Source organism: Calonectris borealis, chromosome 9 (assembly GCF_964195595.1).
Source record: "Calonectris borealis chromosome 9, bCalBor7.hap1.2, whole genome shotgun sequence".
NCBI classification, from domain to species: Eukaryota; Metazoa; Chordata; class Aves; order Procellariiformes; family Procellariidae; genus Calonectris; species Calonectris borealis.
Genome location: NC_134320.1, coordinates 2786829 through 2811021, shown reverse-complemented (window position 1 = coordinate 2811021; position 24193 = coordinate 2786829). Strand labels below are relative to the sequence as shown.

At 43.1% G+C, this 24193-nt stretch overlaps 1 protein-coding gene across 1 annotated transcript in view; it reads right to left on the bottom strand.

The window, feature by feature from the left end:
- Window positions 1–6749: 6749 nt before the first annotated feature.
- PPP2R3A (protein phosphatase 2 regulatory subunit B''alpha) overlaps window positions 6750–24193 on the bottom strand; it is a 58125-nt gene continuing 40681 nt past the window's right edge. The window contains exons 7-14 of the mRNA XM_075157921.1: window positions 20438–20524; window positions 17938–18094; window positions 15779–15827; window positions 15109–15198; window positions 13937–14112; window positions 13294–13412; window positions 11538–11644; window positions 6750–7103 (exon numbers count right to left, since the gene is read on the bottom strand). Of these exons, the coding sequence (XP_075014022.1) occupies window positions 7007–7103; window positions 11538–11644; window positions 13294–13412; window positions 13937–14112; window positions 15109–15198; window positions 15779–15827; window positions 17938–18094; window positions 20438–20524 (882 nt within the window). The 3' untranslated portion in view covers window positions 6750–7006. The remainder of the gene's footprint in view (window positions 7104–11537; window positions 11645–13293; window positions 13413–13936; window positions 14113–15108; window positions 15199–15778; window positions 15828–17937; window positions 18095–20437; window positions 20525–24193) is intronic.

Genomic DNA, 24193 nt, shown 5'->3' with positions numbered 1-24193 from the left:
TTTTGCAACTGCCAAGGGCATCAGTGTGGCATATGTTGAACTTGCTGTCTAAATACTACTTAGGCCGTTGATGACTAATTCTGTAATTGTTTAAATTAGGGTTGGCTTGGTTTGGTTTTCTTAACCTCCTGGCTAGTTGTTCTTGAATAAGCTGAGCAATGGAAAGGATCATAATGTTGCTGAAAATAATTGCAGTGGTTCTAGTTTGAAAAGCATCAGTTTCCATTTCATAGCAATAGGAGCAGCATACTGTTCTGGGACCTTCCAGCGTTGGTTGTGGTCAAAGAGAGTTGAGTGAAAACTCAGCCCAGCGCAGCCCGCAGCGAGGGCTTGCTCCCTGCTGGCCGTATGTGGGGAAGCACTGGGGAATCGCTGACGGAGAGCAGTTGCAAGGATCATTTGAGCTCCAGCTTAGCCCGGGCTGGCGGGAGTTCCTCTGCTGCCGTCGACCAGGCGTTCCCCCTGCGGTGCTGTGGATTTGGGGAACTGTTCTCAGCGTTAGCACAGAGGAACCTGCTTGGGGATTTCTTTTCATATAGGAAGCATGTGATATTTCAGCTTGCTTCCCAGTCCTCTTGAAGACAGAGGTTAACTTCCAAACTTTATCAAAATCCTGTAATTGGTAGAGTTACATCAGAAAGAAAAAGCAGCAGTTCATCAAAGGTTTTGCTGTGGGAATTTTCCTGCCTGAAAACATGTTGCAAAGGTGGAAAGAAAGAGCTCCTTTTGGAAGGGGTGGACTTCTGATCATGTGTAGTGGTACAAAATTAGTCTAGTGCTCTTGACCATCCAGATCTGAACACATGGAAGATGCTCTTTCAAGAAAGAGAAGACATCTAAACTTTCATTTTGAGTGGAAAGTCTCTTTCCACATACCGTACACCAGTGAAATCACTGGTTGGGATTAAATCCTGGAGGGAAGAGGGACAGGGGAACAAAACTGGAAATGAACACTGGGATTGTGCTGACCTTGCTGCTCTTCCAGCAGTTCATTCGTGCAGGTGAAGTGCTCACTCTGGCTTGTCTAACCCTACGGTATAGTGCCTGTGAACGATGGGGTCACAACAGACTCTTCTGTTCCCGTTGAACTCCCCGCAGATGTTCTTGCATGTGCATACGAGTTTTAAAACATCATCACAAACTGAGGAGGCAGGTAACAGATGTCGTCTTGCGCAGCTGCTTCCGTTTGTGTCATCATTACATCTTAAGAGCCTGCCCCCCTGCAAGAACCGTAAAATTTTGTATTGTCAGAAAAAAACCTGTAGGGTTACAATGTACCAGCAGTCTGAAATAACACCTGAAAAGCCTGCTTTCCAAGGCAGGTACTTCGGGCACAGCAAGGAGCTGCTTGTCCAATGAAACTCCAATAGACTTTCAAGAAAAAGATCATATAGATGTGGCACATGAATAGTGCAAAGATTCTGGCGTGATCCAGAATAAAAGCATCTTTTTACTGTACACCCCTATCATTTTTTATGTATTTACTTTTTATACAAATTATGTTTATAAATAAGCTTTCGCTTGCGAACTAACCTTCTGAGAAGTGAAACGACAAAAAAGAGGAGCTTTGTATGTTAGAATCATTCCAGGTATGTGGCACGGCTGATAAAATCCACTCTGAAAGCTATATAATGCTATTTAAAGTAGAACTGATAATGTCACAAGCACATCTTGTTTGTCTGGTCTTAACTATTTAATTTTTCAAATTGAAGTGCCTCTGGTATTTTAAAGAAACCCAGAGGTACCCACCAAAAAGCGACTCTGCTATATACAGATGTAGGCACACAGGGGAACGCTGACCCGTCAGTCCCGCAGGTGAAGTAATAAGATAATGCAGTGATTCTGCTTGAGCATTTGCATAGAATAAAATCAGAAATTACTTTTTTTTCCCCTTCCCCCCTCCCCCCCCCCCAATTCATTCCAGTTGCAGAAGATCCAGGAGACGGCTGTTTTCAGGACAGGTTAAAATGACGGAGCTTGGCATTTTGGCAAGGCAGTACACAGATAGTGCTCCGTGTTCAGGGATGAAGATGTGAGGAAGGTAAGCGGTAGGATTGCTTCTCTTCCCCAGTATTTTTGAGGAGAAAGCCTGGAATTTTGGCCTTAGCAGGCTTGCTGACAGATGACTGGATGGCGTGAGCTTAGCAGCAGCAAGAAAGGCGATTTTGGGACAGCAGCCGGAGATGAAGTGAACAGTAACACTACCCACCACTACGAGACAGGTTTTACTTTTTAAATTCAAAAGTCCTTTATTTGCCAAAAAGGAAGAAAATACAAAGTAAAAATACAAAGATAAAACCATGCCAGCACAAAATGTCTCCAAACTACTTTTACAAAGTATGAGAACCTTTATTATTAAATATTCAGTTTCTAAGACCATCACCCGGTGATAGAGAAAAGATCAGAACAAAAGGGTAAGCACTGTTTACATGTTTTTCTTACAGTAGCTCATGCTCTTTATTGAGGTCCGGTTTTGATTGCATAGACCTAAGATGCTGTGATTTAGAAACACCGTACTCCAAAAATACATACCATTAAAATGATGCCTCAGTGACCTCTTTTTTTTGCCTTTCAGGCATATTTTGTTTCAGAAACGAAGCACAGTACCTTGGTTAGAGTATCTCAAGTCAGCTTTCTTAAATCCTTAGTTCAGGAGAGCAGGAAGGTTTTCCGCAATGTTTTCTGTAAACCTGAGACTGACTGGAATTTCTTTTTTGCCGTCTATGTCCGTTTTGCAACACTGCCGCTTGGTGGCAGACTGGCAGAAGGGGAACTATGTCAGTGCCTGGGTTTTGCTGATGAAAACTGTAATGTAGCAATTACTACTGAGATTTTAGAAGAATAAGAAAAAAATCGAGCTAGTACCATTCCAGCAGTAATTGCATGTGCTTGTATCGAGCCATATCTCCAATCTTAGTACTGCAGAGAGAGAATATTTGTGAATATAAAAATAAAAAGCACGGGTTTTGTAAGGACACGGGACTTAATTTTGCTAGACAAAAGCAGACTAGAGAGAACAAATAAACACAAATGTATTTTTTTTTTATCATGCAAAACTGAATTTTACTCACTTTCCTGACTACTCGTAAGGAAAAAGGAATCCAGCTCATAATAGACTTCAGTCTGAGCTGGATTTACAATGAAAAATGCATGCTCTGTCTTTAAAGGTATGCAACATCTAAAGTGGCATTGACAGTTGGAGACAGGAGGCAAAGTCAGAGCAAAGTGGACTCCTGCAAGTTTTCTGTGCTGTGGTTCTTGAGAGCTTGCTGACCTCTGAAGCTGGTGTGTGTTGCAGCTGAGCAGGTTCTGGAGTCTGTATTCACAAACATGCTTGTCTTCTTACGTTTTGACTATCCCAGAAAGAAAAGTTAAGAGGTATGACAGGAGATCCCAAATTTACCTTGCTTATATGCTGCAGACTTAGAAAGCTTCCATCCAGAGAACCTGTGGAGAGGGCTAAGTCACAAATGGGGTGTAGAATACCTCCTTTACTAATTCATCTGTGGCTGTTGAATTACGATTCTTTTCAAATGTATTAGTGAGAGAGAATGGATTTCTACTCCTGGAGTAAATAATATAAATTAATGCAAGTTTTGCACTGATACCGTGCTAACAGCGGCTTCTGTAGTTTGTCCATATATTCACATATAAGGCAAAATATTTGCTGTAAGTTGGTTGGTTTTTTTTTTCCTTTGATTGCCTTGTTGTGTTGACCTACTGGAAAGCATGAACTGGGTTTGGAATCACTCTACTTTGTCAGAGCAGCAGTGAACCTCTGTTTGTAGAAGAGAGGGCCTTCGGTTTGGGGGCCGAAGGGCTCAGCAGAGCAGCTACGAGCTTTTGTCTCAATTTATTGAAGCCAAACCTTGGAAAGGTAACTGGTGATTTTTACCAGGCTCAGGATACTGACTTCTTCAAAAAAAGGCACCAGTTCAGGCAGACTGGTGTGGCACGACAAGGAAGTCTGAATTGATTTGATGGGTTGAGTTAAAGCCCCTCTACAAAAGGCATATGAGGAGAAAGATGAGAGATCCTGAAGTGGTGGGTGAATAGAGAGAGCAGGAACAGCAGAAGTAGGCTCGAGGTTCGACCCAGCAAGAACAGAAATGCCAAACCAAAAGAGCGATGCACCAAGGGTTGCTGGAGTACCAGCTCTTCCCAGTCCATCGCGGGCTCACACGTGGTGGTGCTTGAGAACGGGGTGTCACTTGCTCAACTGGTGAGTCCTTGAGTCTTTCACCTAACTCCCTCCTTGTGTGAAAAAGAAATTGTGCATTCCCGGGAATATATACATCCTTCCTGGAAAAGGATGTTGCTCTGAACTCCCATAGGGAGGAGGAGGAGGAGATGTAATACGTAGAGGTTGTAGAATCACCATCTATGGAGATTTTTCAAAACTCAGCTGGATGAGGTCCTGAGAAACTTGCTCTAACTTTGAAGCTGGCTTGCCTTTGAGTGGGGAGGTGAAAGAGAGGCCTATGGAGGTCCTTTCCAACCCAATTTATTATATTATTCTGTACAGCGCTAGGAAAGCTTCTTTTCTTGGAGGTGCCAGGGCTATCCCAGGTTAAAATCTTAAAGAGACAATCACTAAGTTATTCTGGAATGAGACTTTACATAATTGGCAAACTGGACATTCCAGTACTGCTGCTTATGGAGTTAAAAGCTAGCAACGCTGAAGTAAGATGAAGGTTCAATTTCAGCCTAGAATAGGGTCAGGTTCTTCTTGTTCCTTTGAGGAATCTTTGTCTTTGGAGAGGTGTAAAATTTTATCAAACTAAAAGACCACTCTGGACCTAGATAGTGAAGAAAAGAGGTAAACTGCTTTGCCTGCGTTCTTTCAGGTAAAAAGTGGACAGAGCAGGTTACAATGAGTGGTTGCACGACTTCCACCCTATCTTCATTTCTGCAATCATTTCCTAGTTTCTTCTGCACTTGGGCCATTGTGAAAAAGCTTTTCTCCTCAGGGTTATAGTGATGATGGAGATGCGATTCAAACACCCTGGTGTTGAACAGAGCTGCTCTTGTGTGCTTGCTGCATTCAGAGGCTTATCCTGGTTTGGTTAGAGGGCTCCCTGCTTACATCTTTCATTATGGAATGGAAGTTACCTTGCAGTGCCTTTGCTAATAACCTGGGCATCCAGAAGTTTACCAAATATCAAATCCAGCATCCTGGGGTGTATATATGCATCTGAATAAAACAGCAGCTTTGTTCAAGAAAAAGAGAATAGATCTCCAAGGCCAGTATAACTGAAAACTTCCTCTCTTTCAGATTTTCATCCTGATGAGAGAGTTACTAACCTCAACAAGGCAGCAGTATATCCCACCTGGGCATCGGGAGACAGGCGTTACGCTTCAAAGGCTCCTGGAAAAGTTGAAGCTGCATTGTAGTGATCAGCCAATTACTTATTTGGTTATTAACAGTAGCACTTAGAAGTATCATCTAGGGATTAATGTTCCATTGTGCTAGCATCTATATATACAAAAGCTAAGAGTGTGTATGTGTATATACAAGTTATCTATTAACTGGGTGGGTTCTGCCTTTAGTGCAGGCAAGGAGGTGCCTGCTTGGAGATCCGATCCTGGCACTGGTAGTTGTCTCTCAGGTGTTCTGGCAGGGATTCACGCAGGGATGTCCTGAGGAGGCATGGTTTGATATTCTTACAGCGAGGTAAGGGGAAATATAGTGTATACATGCCAACCAAGCATTACATATTTGGGCACAATTACAATAGTTGAAATAAAATATGACAGCTGAAACCTGTCCCAAGCTGGAGAAGGTAAGTACCAGATCTATTTGTGTATCTACGATGGCTGAAATTGCAGACTGGTAAGAATAAGTTATAATCACCTCCGTGCTGAATCACAGACAGCTACTAGGCAAGGAGGAACAACTGTAGCAGCAGAGCATGTGCTATTACTAGAGACACCAGTTGCGATTCTATGGGGAAAGTCAGTTTAATTTTGCACTTAAAGCAAGAATTCATTAGTTACAGTGTTTTCTCTCTGAGACCGGGGCCTACTTGATGGATGGAAAATAAATTTTTAGCAATATTACAGACTAATTCCTTTACCAGTTAAAGGATCCCTTTGGTAACAGAAATTTAGCACGCTAGATTAGGGTTGGGTTTTTTCTTCATTACCTCAGCTTAGTCTCTTGGAGAAGGCTACAGGTGAGCAATACAATAGAGGGGAAGAACACAGGGAATGGACAGAACTGGTACACGCAAGACACAGCAGTTTCAACACACCAGCTGAACAGCATATGTCTTTTCTTGTAAATATGCTAGAAAATACTTTTACAGAGACAAAACTGAGGACGATCTTCTTATGCACAGGAGAATATGTAGAAATGTTAACTATATCTCAAACTCTTAGAGACACATTACATCATGTGGTGCTTTAACTGTCCACAGATTCATACAAGTAAAATATGTCCAGTATCAACTGTAAGAGCTTGTGGTTTAAAGCGCAAAAGGGGACTTCGCTCTCCCCACGTGCAGGCATGTTGCCTTGGTTTCCAGGACACTGAGAAAAAAAAGAGAACTTCATTGTGACTTGCGGTTTAAAAGATTTCTAGACATACATTTAAATTAAATTAATTTGGCAGCTCTTTTGTCACTCCTGGTATAAAGTCAAGGGGACAGAATGGCACAGGACTGAACTGACTGAGAAACGACCACTGTAGATGTTGCATGCAGTTGCTACAGTTAATCATTAGATGCTGGCATTTATTGCACATCTGGGGACATAACAGAATTTATATATAAACGAAACAAGGTGCAATCACCATTTTTAATGAGCATGCACGATAACACATTGTAAAAAGCCTTTTTATAGAAATTACCTTATTGCAATTACACAGGAAGAGAAAAAGGTTTCTCAAGTTACAGTGTACAAAATAAAGCACATTGCGCCAATGACGGATTTAAGAAAAATCCCTAAGTGTCTTGGGACTGAATGCTATCCAGTTTGAAAGACTGATTAAATCTCTTCCATTTCTCTATGCTGAGAGATCTGAGATAACTAGTTTGTCTGACTTGTCTCCAGTTTCAGGGGGAGATAAGACTTCATCTGTGTCATAGTCTTCTTCAAATGATCTGCAAAAATAAAAGGTACGTCTTTAAAAGCCATATTTTGGTGAGAGCATTTTCAGGTAAGTTATTTCAGTGGCTACTAAAGCAGCTGGCTAAAATACAGTAGCATGCAAGATGTTAACCTCGAAGAGGATATTTGTAAGGATTGAAAACAGTGCTGTAGTAATCAGTGTTCTGACCGCTGACATGACTGTGCTCCCATCCATCCTCATTTGTAAGTTCCAAAACAACTTTTCACTGCTGTTCAGCACTATAAAATTTGAATCCAGTTTCAGTAACAATTGTCAGTAGCTCCCAGTAGCCTTAATAGTTCAGTGTAGAAATAAAGTCATCCAGCCGCACATCCAGGCCCCAGAGGAGATTTGGTTTGCTCAGACTTGCTCAAACACCTAGTTTCCAAAGCATCTTCAGGCTTAGGGTATGTTTTGACATCCACAGAAGAACAATCGTGGCCATGCTGTCATGTTTCTCTCTCACTTGGTTTGAAGTTTAATATCCAGGTCCTAGCATTTATGGCCTGGGGAGGTTTGTGAATTCTCAGCTCCAGCTAGTTGCACTATTTGGGCTGGTTGGGTTCTGTGCTCTGCAGCAGAGGATATCACTTCGGGGCTCTCATCCCATTCCTATTCTTGAGAAATTATGTTCTTAAGGTGTTTTCCTTCCAGTCTCGGCACACTACAGGTTAGTTTCTCAGGGCTCCCAAGAAATTCAAATTCTTCCTTTTGTTCTGAAAGCAATGCTGCTTATGAAGGAAATGTTGCGGCAGGGGTCTCAATGGCAAGCACAGGAATAGCTCTAGTTTGTTCAGTGATAAAGTGTGCTGCGAAAAGGCTAAACTTCTTGGATACCCCAGCACAGATGGTGCCAAGAAAGGATTGTCTACCACTTATTGTGCTGTTTTTCCCTTCACTAACCCATATGCAGGCAGAGCAAATCCTTGGGAGGCTGTCAGTACGTATGTCCTGCTGTGGGGAGGGTTCTATGCTATAGTCTGATGATCCCTATGTGAAGGAGAGACAAACAGCCTAGACGTCTTCCTGGACAACATTTTCATCTTCTCTTCTGTAAAGGAAAGCACCTGCTTAGTAATCCTGCCACCTTCTGGATCCTTGCATAAGTGGGAGAAGGGAAACAATGGTCTGGATCCTACACCGATAACTGTTCTGATCATGCATGCAAGGATACCAAAAAGTACGCAATATGCACGCTTTTCATTTAAGTGGTACCTGTCGGGAGTCTGCATGGCCCTGCCTCCCCTGCATTCCCCACCTGGGAATGGACTGTGCGTGTTTGTACATGCCTCAGTTTCTCTAATGTCTCCTTGGTTTAAGATGATGCAGCTGAGGAAAACTTTTTATTTCCATTTGAATGCTGTTCTTAGGAATGTTCCTTTTGTGTCCCCTTTTCCTTCAATTTTACCAATTTCTGTTAGCTGTCTTCTTTTTTTTCCTATACGTGGAATGTGACCTTGTTCCTGTATTGTTTATTTTGCACATTCACCAGCACTTGGAGCTCCATTATAATTTTTTTTCCAGTGCCTTTTGCTTCTGGACTAAACCTTCTCATGTCTTCTTCAAAAGGGGCTTCCCATTGTCCTTTCTCATGTGAGTTACTTTTCCACTTCACTCTTTTGCACTTTAAGGCTCAACAGTGCCTGCCTTTCCCATCTTGGAAAAAATGCTTTCCACCTTTATGGCTAGGAAGCATCCAAGGGACAGCTTTTCCATGAGATTAGCATTAAAGATAATCACCTTCTCTCCTTCCAGGCCAGTTTCAAAACTTCACAGTCCCATAAATACACATATGGGCTCATGTAGATTAAACACCCATTCAAAATTCAACCATGGCAACTCTAGCTTGTTCATGGAAGGCAAATTACTCCAGGAAATTCTTTATCCTTCCTTCCGGCAAACGCACACATTTTGTCACTGGGTGGTTCAGCAATGTACTTCTTCCCCCTTTCCCTTCCTTATGCTGCTGGGTTCACGAAAGCGAGCAACTAAGCCATCAGCCGACTCGAGGGAGACAAGAAAAATGGTCTAAGCTGCCTAAACCAACATCATCTGATCCTGTGTCTTTGTCCCATCTATCCACCTCTGAGCAGGATTGCTCTGCATTGTGCTCTTGCTCCTTGTTGGTCAGGTGAAGGGGATTCTTTCCTATCAGCAGCTGATAAAAGATGGCCTCTTCCTCCTTATTTCCCTTCCTATGGAGAAAAATCTCTTCCCATGAAGGCAATTGTGGCTTCCATGTACATCAGCTGGCTGAAACTGGATTCTGAACAGTGAACAAAGCGGTGCCCACTTCTGCTAGGCAGGCCAGAGCCTGGACTATAAGAAAGGATTTCTGCAAAACCAATGCTTATATCTGCATTAAGAGCTTGTGTTGGTCAGATCCAACTATTGGTTCTGCCTTCAAACAACAATGTGTGTATACATTCACCAGGGAACAGACTTTCTTCATAGAATCTCATACATAGATGTATAAAGCAGAGCATGGCTGAGAAGTGTTCAGATCAGCTTAAGCTTCCAGTGAAACATGATGTCTTGTCTTGAGCAAGACGACATCTTTCTCAACTTATTTTTGGTGACTGTAGCTCTCAATAGTCGCAGCATCCTTGAAGTCGCTCTGAGTATCCACTATGTCTTGGTGAGATTCCTCTTCCAGGAGCAGTGCTCTCTCACGGGCAAGCCTGCAGACAGCCAGACAGACACTGACTGGTTTTGGAAACCTTCCATTCAGAGAAGCTATGGACAGGGCTAAGTCACAAATGTGGTACACACTTACTAATTCATCTGCGATTGCTCAATGATGGTTATTTTCAAATGTATTAATAAGACAAATACCAGATCCAGATTTCAGATTCTGCCAGATAACTTAGCCAAAAATCTTCCGGTCTCTCATAAAGCTCATAAATTGTCTTGGTTTTGTCCCCGCTCCGTGTTTCTGTCATCCTCAAAGGACAGCAGAAATAATGTATGTGCAAAAACTCAATGCCTGTTTCTGGCAAATTTGTCTGGGCATCCAGCTCTTTGTTTTTCTTTTTCCCTTCCTTTTTTCCTGCGTAGTCTGTTGCTATGCTCCACAAATGAGATCTAATCCTGCTGCCATGACTACAGAGCTTTTCAGGGGCTCTTAAAAGCAAGCAGCAAGGTTGCTGACATGGTCTTTACAGGAAGACACAGAGCTGTTTCAGACAGGCTTCAAAAATCTGACATCACCTGCCATTTCTCCTCTGTTTTTGGTGAGTTTGGGGATTCAAGGTCCTGCAAAGCTTTTATAAAGTCCTATTTCTTTTCTGTGCTGAGGACACAGGTATTGCAAAGCAGCTGCAGGGAACACAGCAATTTTATCTTCCATCCTGTGTTACCTCATCTTCCATTGTGAAGGCCACAAAAAGGCAAGGCAGCTCAAAGGAGATGAGGGAACAGCCCATAGCTGTTTGGATGCACATCACAGGGAGAGAGGGAAACATAGCTCTCAATGGCTTTGCAAATCTCTGTGGCTAATTAGTAGGTGCTACTGTTATCCCAAGCAACTTCCAGTGTGGGAAGTTTTGAAAATTATGCAATCTTCTCAGTACTCTTTAATGGCTCTACAAATACTGTTCAAGAACGGATGAAATCCTGAATCATGCAAGATTAACATAGGGTAAGCATTCTTTGGACGTTTGTTATATTAACCCGGAGACTTCCAGAGAAATATTCTCAAAAAAATAGTAACACAGACACAAATCTAAAAGATAGTTATACTGAGTCTCCATTAGGAGCCTCTGCAGGAAGCCCTTGCACACAGAGAGGTTCTGGAGCAATTGCTCTGCCTAAATTCATTGACTCTAAGGATAGCTGGAGTGTCTGTCCATAATTTTATAGAAGGCTGCAAAAATGAGTGTAGGTATTGCAGAAACCAACAGTGTTTTAAAGAAGAAGTCTCAACAAACTTAGTAAACGAATAAAAACATTGAAACAGAGCTTATGAAGAGCACAGACTAATAGGCATAAAGTTTGGCAGAAAGTAAAATTATTTGACTAAAGAAAGTCTCCACTACGTATAATAAACATAACAGAGCTACAAGCTTCTAATCTATGGTAGTGTGACATGGTCAATACGTGGCCAAGACTAGCAAAAGTCATTTGATCTCTTTTTTCGTACGGTTGCCAAAAGAAAAAGGCTTTGTCCTTTTTCCCAGCTATCTTCATTACTGCAGTGTGTGTAGCTGATTCAAATGGCTGCCCCCAGAGAAGCCCACTGTGACAAATACACTGATACACTGCCTTTTGGAGCAACTGTTTCAGGCTTCACATGCTCCAGTGTTGAGTCCAAATTATAAGTCCACTAATCCACCACCTCTTTTAAAAGTGGCATCTACATGCTCCTACTAAACCTCCGCTGGAGCCAGATAGCGTGTCCCCAGGGCAGTGCAATGCCTGTGCTTACCCTTCTTGTAACTGTTCGTTCCCAGACTCCTCAGCCACAAGAATCTCGTACTCTTCAGCAGCGTATCTGTCCCAGTCAGAGGGTTCAGGGCTATCATTTTCAATGTCCTAAAGAGATCAGACAGTCAAGCACGCTATGTCTACACCTCTCTACAGCTGTTTACAATAGGTCTAAACACATGAAACGGCAATTCTAGGAATAGTAAGGAACTGTATAGAAACAGCTAGTCAAAAATTGCTTTAGCTGAAAGATTCACAATTATCTTAAACTATTTTAACACACTACGAAAAAAATACATCCCTTAGTCTATAAAGCTCAGCGTGTGACCTGAGCTGCCAACAAACTGAGTCTGCTTCATTTCAGAAATGCTGAACATTAGTAACTGCACATTTTCTTTGCTCTAGCTGAGCAAGCCCTGCATGTGCGCACTTTGGTTAAAGAACTTAATGATTTAAAATCTTTAATTACATCCTCATTGTAACTGATCTTTTGAGGAACTCTTCATAGTTTGCTAAGTTTGGGCAAGTTTGAGAGAAGGTTACAGAATAACATCCTTATAAACGTTTGGCCCTCTGCCATTTACTATAAGACAGGGAAAATAAGTTATGCCCGCCTGGCCCCCCTTGACTGCTCTTATGATGATCCAGTTTAAACAAACAAAAAAAAGTAGGGTGGTTCTGGATTGGGATATAGTTAAGCCTTGAATCATGGAACCACAAAGTTCCTCTTACAAGTTGGGAGACAACCAGAGTTGGTTTTGGCATGCCCACCACTTTACTGTACTTTGACCAGCTTCTGGGAGATAATCTTTAAGCTATAGACACATCTGGTTTCACTGGATGTGCAAGGAGAGCCAGAGGTGAGGGAGTTTATACCAACAGCTGACAAAACTCAACTCTCTGAACATCCCACAGTTAGTGGTGAGCAACAACTGCAAAATACAAAAGCCACAATCTCCTCCTGTATTTTCTCTGCTTGGGAAGAGAGGATGGTGAATGACAGTGCAGCCAGGCTGATAACCAGCACAATCTGCAATATCCAAACCTTCCATCTAGTCTACTGCATGTGTGGCCTGATGACGGAATTGGCATCTCATCTGCTTCGGCCCCTGGGTTGTGGAGAAGGTGTGTGTCTTTGGTTCTGTTTAGGCTCTGGGAAAATTGCTAGTGCTGTTTTAAGGATCAGACTCCAACCTGGATGTTCAATAAATCTTCACATGTAGCCTACTTATTTATGACTGCAGCTGTGTAGGAGACAGGAAGAGACAAATGGGATCTCAAGTTTTGAATCTCACAGCTCCTTTCTAAACTGAACGAAGCAGGTTCCCTTCTAGTGCAGCTGAGCCCCCCTCTTTCAGCCTGCTGAATCAGTGCAACTCAGCAGGCTCCGGTCATTCTCTCTAGAATCTCACACTGCACTGCCAGTGCTGGTGTAGTAGGATCAGTGATGGCAACCAAATCATAGAACAACAGTACAATTTGTGTTGGAAGAGACCCAGGAGGTCTCTAGTCCCAGCCTCTGCTCAAATTTGGGTTTGTTATGAGGTCAGATCATGGGGCTCAAGGTTTTGTCCGGTCAATCTTGAAAACCTCCAAGAACAGAAGCTGCACAACCTCCCTGGGCAACCTGTTCCAATGTTTGAGCACCCTACTTGTGAAAAAGGTTTTCTTATATTCAGTTGATTTTCCCTACATCCAGTGGCATTCCAAAGATGGGTTTGAGAAGGCCTGTATTTAGAAATAAAGGTGATTTATACCTTTTGCACTGCAAAGGGATCCCTCTGTTCATTGTCCAGATATTTCTCTAAATTAAAGAAGGTGTTGTAGAATACATGAGCCATTCTGCACCTCTTCAGGTCTCGCAGGGTTACTCTTCCTGCAGAAAAAACCCCACAGTATTGTGCTGAGTTCTTAGTGAGAGACTGGATCTGTTCCTTGTTAATCTTATCAAAGTTTCAATTATAACACCAGCATGCTAAAATATTACACAATTTCTTCCCAAGTCAGTCAAGGATTTTAACATTATTCAACAAATGGCTACATTGATTAAGCTTAAATCTCACATACATATGGAGGTCTTTCACAGTCATGTGAAATACGAAAGAATGTGAATGGGGATGGTCCAGTTTCATAATCTAGACTGTCAGCACATCCAACAGCTGGAATATACAAAACTTGTTGCTCCAGTTCCAGCAAGTTAATTCACAAGGTCTCTTGTTTTAGTATTTCAAATCTTCTGATGCATAACATTATGGCACAATAGCCACTGTTCAGACTTTCACCTTATGCAGTAATTTCAGCCCTGTGATTCTAACACAAGGCTCTACCTATAGATGGGTTTCACAGTGACATTACTTTCTCAATCCACCATAGATCAAACTCCTATTAAACAGGACTTACCTTCCCTCTCTGGCTTAACGAGATCAAGCATCTGACACAGCAAGTCATGAAATGGCAGTGGTTCTATGCCCATCACTTCCATCCGCTCACACTGCTCCTCATAAAAGTACTCCAGTTCATACATGGAGAGTACTCCATCCCCATCCAGGTCCATGCACCGAAACCAGTACTCAATGCTAGGAAAAAGAGACAGGACTAGTGAAAGCACAGCACCAGGAAATCCATACAGCAGAGATTGCAGCAATGCACGTTCCTCTTCCCCCATCCTCTAATGCTCTTCTGCCCAAAGGCTGTCATAAAAGCAGGGATGAAAATACCCTTTGGGAAGGATCAGGACACAGGCTAGCACTCAAGACCGCGTCCTGTTAGTCTCTTAGGTGGCTTGTGAGCACAGCCATGCTCATGACCTGTTTCACCCAGCAGCTGTAGTGAGCGTCCGCTGTGCTGCAGCTCAACGGGCTCATGTAGGTTAGAGTGTCCCTGTCTGATTCAGCAGCCAAAGTTGGCCAAACAAAACCAACTCTGAACCCAGGACGCTGGCTATCCCTGATGACCCTGGTGAGTGATGAGGCAGGCATGGTATGCGCTTATTTCCTCTACTCCTTTATACAGAAGGCAATGCTTTCAGGCAGTTACACTCTACATCATCCCTTCACCTCTGGATAGTCCAACCCTGGATTTATGAATTATTCTTCTCATTTTTAGTGATAAGGTTCCTTGTCCTAATAATTGCATACAGATCTAGTTCAGCTCTGCACAATAGTCTCCCACTGGCTGTACACATCAGACACGCAAGCAGGTTTTATAAAGTGACACTGAAATTTCCCTACAAACCCTTCTTATGCACTTGCCACATGCATGAAGGGAACATGCCTATCTGCTGCAAAGATCTCATTGGTTTACCCCCAGAGCCAGTGCTTCATGGCATGGGGTAACCAAAGGCACTGATGACTACCAACACATTTAACATTACAAGAAAACTCTGCTTCTACATAATTTCTCCTCAAAAAAGGCAAATGATTTGACCAAACATTGATAGTAAGTTGCTTTCTTTCTAATAATCACTGGATCCCAAGCTGCCATCTCTTGTAGAAAGCAGTAGGTCACAGAAGTTTCTATAATCTTATCTGCTCTTCTCAACACTTTTACAAAGAGACAGAAATCAGTCAGACCTTGTAGCACTCCTTTTGTCCTCCTCCGAAATCAGGAGCCACACAAAATCGGCATAGCTCATGCGGCCTTCCTTTTGAACTTCATTGCCTCTGGAAGACACGAGAGGGGAAAAAAAAAAAGCCACCAGGCTCCTAAATACTCAGAATGTTATCAAACATGTTTTTCAAAAGTCCCAAATCATTGGCAAGAGAAAATGGGGCATCGTCACCCATTTAGCCTGTACTCCCTGCACTCACCAGCACCAGTCCTTGTGCCCTTCCCCACAGGCACAGCATTTGCTGCCTTGCTGTCACTGCAGAGCTGAGGCTCATCTACCACATCCCCTCCCACAACATGTGCTGGGCTGTTTTACTTTTCAGAGACTTTAAAGCAGTGCTCTCCAGCTATCCCTGTGCCACTTGGGGCACAAACACATAGTGCTTGCATGTTCCCTCCAGCTATGCCCAGCTTGTTCTACAATGAGGTCTATAGGTGGTCATCCTATGGGATTTTTTAATTTGTTTTCTTAAGATACCCAGAAGTCTCACTCCAGTTTCAGGCAGCTCCAACCAGAGCACCATGTTGGAAACCATTCAGATCAGTGTGGATTTTTGAGAGTATTTTGCATTTCTAATCAGCCTGACAGAAATTCCCTTCACTTTTATCTCCAATCAGTACGCTATTCCTCACCTCACCACAGCGCCGCTGAATATTCGCTCAATAATCCTGTTTGATAAAGCTGGAAACAAAGAAAACACAGAGAAAATGAAGCTACAGGTCACAGGAATAACTACAACCAGTTGTTTATGCTGAATCCACACAAAGCCATTTCCCATTGCTAAAAGAATGCTCTATCTACATTGCCTGTCTAACCACTTTATTGGCCTCTGTTTAGCAGCATTTTGTAAAAAAAAACAAAGATGATTCTCCCAGTGTGTCTGCCTTTGTATCCTCCCAAACACAGTATTTCCCCACAAATATGGCAACTGTGCGTTATCTGGATTCTTAGACATGGACAGTGTTACTCCTACTTTGTTGCAGTAGGATTTATCACATAAGCAAATCCTGCTGATAGAAGGAGACTATTGCAGTGTGTATGGCAAAAGAAGGTCAGTTATCAAGCAAAAATCATACATCAATTCCCTACAAAACACTTCTTAGCAGAGCACAAGCTGTGGCAATCCTGCTGTAGGGAGGGACAATGAAAAACAAGCATCGTTTTAGGTGAGTGGGAGGACTTTGCCAGCCAGGAAACGTGTGGGATAGATTGTTATGGCAGAGACACACCAGCCAAGCAGCAAGTACCAGTCTTGAGCGGGATTTGCACACTGACCTCACCCTCCCAGACTGCTGACACACTTCCTTTAGACCTCCACCTTAGCTCCTTCATGTTCTCCATCACTTCGGTAGTCCTGGCACATTTCCGACACACCAGTCAGGCAGACCCAACCTGCACCACCCCTTAAATCCCCTTGGCACAGTGCTGACAGGCTGCTGTACCCCTGCACTGACAGCTTCTCCCCTTCACCCTGCCCACAGCACCCCTTCTATCTTTAGCTCCCAGCACCCACTGCGCTCAAGCCTCCTGTGCGACAAATACTCCATCCCCACTCTCCAGCCTCCCAGCAGGGACCAAGTTTCCCATATCACCTATCCGAAGTCAGGCACTTCTCCATCCTCACCCCATCCAGCCCCATTACCAACGCTCCTGACCCCTGTGACTGCCACAACTCACCCAGAACCCCCATGACCTTCCCATAAACACCTGCACTCAGCACACGTGGGCCACCACACTACTCTGACACACACACGTACCTACAGCATTGTCATTATCACATCCCTTTCCTTCTTTCTTACTTCAGCCCACTAGGATCTTGTTGCTCCCATTCCCAGAGCTCCAGCAATGCCTGACAACTTGTCACACCTCCAGATCCCTGTACAGCCCTACACACTACGACACCTTACCACGTACTTCACCTTTCCTGCCACCTCCAGTCACACGTTGTGTCCAAACATCCCATTTCCCCAAATCTGGTTCTCTGTCCCAGACCTACTTCCCCAAAAAGTGCAGCAACCACATGGAAGAATCCAAGAAGGCTTTGTCTTCAGGATTAAACATGCTGGTCAATAGCTCAAGCTCTTGTCCAAGACATTACACCATGAGTCCTAACAGGTAAGCACATGGGCACATCACGCTCTCAGAACATGGATAATCCTAAAAACAGCCAACCTGAGTGCCTCCATCTAGCACAACGCACACAGAACAAGTGCCTTTGGATTTTTTTACCCCTTTGTGGATTTGTATTCCATTAACTTATCCTTGGCCCTTGAACCTTTGAAAACTCATAGCATCTGCTCAACGTGTGGAAAGGAATTCCACAGTGAACTCGGGAGATATTCTCCATAGTGCATCTGCAAACTGAAATTCACCAAGCTTCACTGGATTCTAGAATTTCTTTCACTCGTAATGAGATTGCATTTCAGCAATCTTTGAAGTTCACATGGGCTTGTCCTTCTTGTCCCTACTTCCAAGTTCCTGCAAAACCCTTAGTAAATAATAAGCAAGTTTCAAGACATTATTTTAGCTTGTCCTTCTGGCAATGATCCACACAGGAACAGAAGCTCGCTCTCCAGTTACTCATGCAGGAAATAGTGTGTACTGCATGTCTCTGTGTCTAAGCCCCTACAACTGGCTCTGTAAATCAGCATTTGTCTAAGAGATGGATGGCTCCATTTAAATTTTTTTGAGGCATCAAATTAACCAAATTAAAGCTAGACTTCACTCTTTAGTGGGAACATTCTGTTTTCAGCAATCCCCTTCATCCCACCACAGCTTGCAGGCAGCATACCTTGATCACTGTACCTAGCCAGATCCTTCTGGCTGATGTAAAGATCATGGTCAGTGTCCAGCTCCCAGAATTTACAGTATATAACATAGAAGTGCTCGTAGGAGAAATAATCTGTGATCTGATTTATGTCATCCTCTTCTTCCAAAAGAGCAAGAGTCTGAAAGAGTACAAATAAAGTGGGAAGTTATTAAACCTAGACAAAGAGGCAGTTCAGCAGCTGAAGTCCTCCAACCTCTGCGGAAGTTGGGTGAACACAGCTCTGAGAGCTAAACCAAAATGCAGCCTGTAGGAGATTTTGTTGCTGCATTCCTTAACAGGCACTTACAGAGCATCTGGCTTGGCTATCCTGGTTAGCATATGTATGCACAATATTCCTGCCGCTCCTGTGAACAATTTCTGCTAGTTTTCAGCTATAGTGAAGAGTGAGGCAGAGAAACAAGAACACAACTGCTGTCTCAGTTGAGATCTATTATTTGTGAAACACTTATGACCTGCACCAGAGACTCTTAGAGCCATTTACAAGAGCAAGTCTGAGATACATCTTTACACATCACACATCCTTGCCTGCTCCCGAGGGACAAAAATCAAGTCTTGCTCCAGACTCATGCCTGGACTGGGGGCAGAGGGATGAATCCCAAGCAGATCAAATCAATCACACCGATTTTCCTGGGCTGTTGCTGACAGGAATTAGTCTGGTTTAACTGGGAGGCTTAGACAGATTTCCAACCATGACATCTGTTAACATGTCTCATTAGAAAACATTTAGTGACAACATCCTTGTTTCATTCCCACTTACCTCTGTCCCTCCCTCCACTCTGCCTTCCCACCAACAGGAGAGTATTGCATGTTTACCAGTGCCACCTCCCTGCTTGCCTTTCTCCTAGTACTGAGGCCACGGGACACCAGACAGCCTTTTCAGTCTGATAAATTATGGCTGCAGGAATGTGAAAAGGCCTACAGACTCAAGGGAGCTATAGGTCTGTCCTCCCCTGCCCTCACAGCCTCTCAGAAGGGAGGAGGTGAAACACAGCCTAAGAGCTATCCCAGGGAGTTGTGTCTCTAAGCAGACAGGCTTAGTGGCCCTTCTATCCATAACCATAAAAACAGATGCTGTGCTACATGTAGGCACTGATAGTTCAACGTCAACTTTCAGCCATCTCCACATCCAAGGAACCCAACTGAGTCTCAACAAAACTCTCACCCCCTGCTATCCACCAGATTCAGTAACATTTCAGGCAGGGACAACATGATAGCACTGCCAGACCTGCACTGTTCTGACTTTCTGACACCCAAGTCTAAACATCTCTGATCAATCACTCACTAGCCTCTTCACATTCTTCGTGGGTCTCTCCATTTCTTTGCAGACAATAATCACTTGGGGAGGTTTTTCAGTAACTAATTTTTTTCTTTTATAGCTCATGCCGAAATATGCCATTTACACACGCAGCAAAGAGCTGCCCAAGCAAAATTATAGTCCCAGAGCTGAACTTCCCTGCTGCAGGAGATGAAAGGCAGAGTAGATATGCAAGGAGAAAAAGGGGAAGAGTGTATAAAGGGAGAAAATGAGTGAATAAAGATGCAGGACAAGTTGGGAGGATTTGTTTATAACAGAGGTTAGGGAGGAACTGGGATGAGACAGTCCAAGGGAGCACTGATTTTTTCATTAGCTGATGTGATCAGTGGGGCAGAAGATGTCTGAAAGGAGGAGGAGCGCGAATTCATGCTTGAGGCTTTTGAGGAAGGCAGCACACTACATCTGGAAGGGAGAACAGGATGCAGTGGGGAAGTCTCACTGCTTTAGTAGAGTCCTTAACCTTTCACCCTAAAGACTTTTTGGCTTTTTAGGTTGGGCTGGAGCTGAGCAGCCTTAGACGGTTTTACCTAGGTGCTCTTTTGAGCAAAATGTACAGAGAACAGAGATCCAAATCCTGAAACCTCTGCCCAACATAAGGATACATCGCAGGGATTGTAACAAGAACTAAGCTCCATTCATTAACCTTTCTGAAGAAGTCTACTACAGAAGTGGAAATCAGCTCCCGAGATGCACGGTCTTGCAATTGCACAGCACAACATGCCTGACCAACTGTCAGTGGGCTGATTGCCGGTTGGGAATCAGGAAATTGGCTGTCCTACCCACCGCGTGTTGTAGACAATCCAGCAGCTATTCTTGGCTGCTCAGTGAGCCACTTAACATAGGTGCACTGCTGCGTCTTGCTTCCCTTCCTCTTTGGCTAGATCAGCAGCCAAGAGCCAATCTGCCTGATGTAGCTTCAGAGCAGATGCACAGTCGCCCCTTGACCCTCTATCAGTGCACTCTTGGCTACTCCAGCCTCTGGTCTTCTCTCATCTCAACTCCTCCACTAGCTCTGGCACTCTCCTGGCACTGAGCATTTGGCCTACCTCACTACAACCCAGGCACAGCTCCTCGTTATATAGTATACAGCTATAGGAACAAAGGTATGATGCATTTCATGTCTTGCTCAGGCAGAAACCAACATACTTGCAAGAAGTTGCTTTTCCTCAGCTCTGTTAGAGTGATCTTCCCAGACCAGGATCGATTGACCGTGTAGAATATTCTCTGTATAACCTGCAACACATGAACAGTGCTTTTGAAATCAACTCCTGAAATATACCAGTTTGGGAATTTAAAGGCAGTAACTTTATTTTGTTTATTCACTCATCCTGAGGGGATTTCTTTCTGAAAACTGTTTTGTGATCTTTTTTGTAGATATTCCTATTCTTAATTCACTATGCAGTCTGAAAGTAACATTTGTTTCTGAAATCGTATTATCCATTTCCACTCTGCAAATATTTTCACTGCTCTGAATTCACATCTTTAAGCATGCAGATGCATTACTTTTGGCAGGGAACATATTCAAAGTGCTGACGAATCATTTTGAAACTGAGTTTTTCAGGTTTTAGGCACTGTAGCTTGCATAGATCTCAACTGAAATAGTGTTCCGCACCAGGAAAAAAAAAAAATCAGGACTTTTGAAGAGGAAACAGGACATGTAAATGAAAGCCACAACTGATGTCTGACCTATTGTGTCTACAACAATGCCTCATCCTCTTGGTGGCTCCACTGAAAGTAAGCAATAGAGATTATGTGTCTGCATTTATCTTAGGTAGGTGTTAACCTCATTTGTCTCCTTTACTGATCTTCCTCTGGTGAAAGTGAGTAAAAAGCACGGGGGGGGGAACGCACAGACTTCCTAGAACCCAAGAGAAACAGTTCACAGTAGGAGACTGAGTACACCCCCAAGTACCTAAAAAAGCAAGCTGAACCCTTCCCAGTCCGCTCCTTGTCAGGTTGTCAAATACCATCACAAAGTGGGGAAAACGCAAATGTGTGATCAAGCACATGCAAGAATGAACTTAACAGGAGAAACAACAAACACACACCTTCAACAAGAGAAATTAGGAACATAATTGATTTTACTATAGCACTGAAATCTATGGAATATAATTCTTGTTGACCAAACCTAATACAAACAAACCTTTGATGTCTCTGAGATCACATTGACATATTATCCTAGAATTTTGGTAAACCTTAATAGTGCATGCTATTCCAACATAAAAATTAACTTTACACAACAATATGGACATTATAGGGATTAATCTCGTTAACAAATTAAATGGGATGGGTTTGTTTCTTAACTAGAACTATCTTCGAGTGGGCAATCACCATTTAAGGGCCATGCTTTGACTCAGTCACACAAGCACTGGTTCTTAGTCCGGAACAGACCTGGAACCAAGTAAGGGATTGTTCCTGTACAGACTCAGTCTGCTTTGGGATACACAGATTAGTGAGACAGTAAATGCTGATGAGCACAAATAATTTTCAGAGCAACAAGAATGATTTGAGGACTCAAAAATGTACCCTGAAGAGAGAAATAATATATTCAGCTTAGCTGAACATGACACCTATTGGTAGCTATCCTGGTCCCTAAAAGCCTACGTGGGGAGATGTGGGACAGCAGGAGGACTTTTCGTCTCTCACGAAATACATAGTTAGAAGCTGAAATCAGCCTAATTCAGACAGGTAAGAATGCACTTCTTTTACACTGCCATGGATTAACCACTGGGACAACTCCCAAAGAAATACTGCAGGCTCTTCATCACTCCAGACTTCAAAGGTGGATGTCCTTCTAAAGTTGGGTGTCAATTCAATTAAAAACAAACAAACAAAAAATCTATCCTAACTATAGCAATCACTGAGCAATGTTCTATGGCCTGTGTAATGCAAGAGGTCAGACTAGGTAACCACAATGATCTTTTCTGGTCTTAAGCACAATGAAAAAGCTGTGTGTTTGTTTCTTCTTTAATGCCTCTGGCAGCCGCTGCCATTCTGGACTCTATTTTTGGACTTCATTTGGCCTTTGCTTCCAGATTGCACAACAGCTCAGAGACTGAAGTGGGTCTCACCTCATACATAACCCATTATCACACCTGACAACTCCGGAGCAATTCTTAAAGATACAGGGTTTTCGCACCATTCCAAGGACTCAGAAATAACAATCCCAAGAATCAGAAAAAGGACTCCTAACCAGCAATCTTTTTCTTTTCCTCTGCCTGCAGGGTAATAAAAGACAACAAAATATCCCCGTTTGTGACATGTAAGAAACCGTTCCTCTATCAGACCACATTGATAAACATGTTCCATCTGCTCTCTCCTCACCTAGCTGTAAAAATAAGGCATTCAGAGGTAAAATGGGATCTCTTTTCATCTCTTTTACTGTGTCCAGTCACTCAGTCCAGGCTTTATTATCCCGTTTCAATGGATAGTACAAAGTGCATATATCAGTATAAAATGTCAATACTTCCTCTTTCTTTTTCAGGTTGTTAAAACCAAGCTGTCAAAAAAAGCATTCTGGAAACATCCTAGAACATAACTACACAACCTGAGATGATTTGCACCATTCAAGCCACACTCGTCAGTTATGCCTTACTGAAAGCCATAACTGGCTTCTTTTTTCCCAGCATGGAAGATTATTTATTCTGAATTCAGTGCATAAGCCTTTGGAAGGGGGAGCCCCTTCCTATTTGCCCATTATCCTCATGTAATCTACCTCCAGGACCCAAACCATTGATGGGTCAGTTCTAGACCTTTCCCCAATCTTCCCATAGACAAACAAAAGCAATACCATTTCTGGAAAAATCCACAAAGCTTTATTAAACCCCGTAGGCCATCCTCCCCTTACACATTCTCATTGGTAATACTACATAAGCTGAAGCATTTTTCAACACGCAGTAAGTTTTGCCAAGTTGTTCTTAGTTGACTCAGCTTTTCAACAACAGCATGCAGTGCTAACTCTGACCCTTGTTTGAACATTCTGGGAGAAGTCACATTTTAAAGCTTTTACAATAAATGCTACATGGTATTCTGCCTCATCTTCACCAGCTTCAGGAGTTGGTCTCTGTTGAAACACACACAAATAGTTTAGTATACTGGCAATACAACAGCTCACAGATAAAGATACAGATTAAATTACAGCTTATTGTATCCAAAAGGCACCTCTAGAAGGTGCAGAGGTAGCAAAAAAAAAAAAATTGAAACGTGCATACACATCTTACCCATACTAGGCTATTATCTTACTCTCCAGGTCATTTCAACCAAGTGATCCTGTATCCAGCAATGAACATAAAAGCCGGTGTCTCCTTATGGCCCTGATCTGTAACACAAAAATAAAATGTAATTTTTGCACTTGCAGCAAACACAGCATTCTGTCACTGTAAGTAGGTATAAGGCACTCTACCTTGAAGGGATCAAAAGGATCCAAGCAGTCTCAAAATCCAAGGACAAAGCTGTTTCCTTCATTACTTCCTGGTGGAAATACTGAATTTTGTAACATTAAAGAAAGAGAAGTGCCAAACTATCTGTGAAAGGAGATGTGAGAAATAGGAACTCCTGGTATCAGAGAGAAGAGCCACTGCTGCAGTGGGGCAAGTACTGCCACTCCACATGGGAACAACCTGACCCAACAGACTGTCTGTCTCCCGAGGTCTTGACTCTGCTCCAACTCAGAGATCTGGCCAAGGCCAAACATGCTGAGCTCAGAAGGAATCTGTCTGTCGGCACAGACACCCAGAACAGCATTGTCCTGCCAGTGTGAGGGGTCTGTGAAGGACATCACAGCTTTGTAAGATTCGCCGCTACACACCATTTGCCCCAACCACAAGCACCACTGTTTCCTGGCTGCCCGGGAGAAAGCCCAGGAAGCCACCTCTGTCAGAGTACCATGAGTAAGGGTGCCTA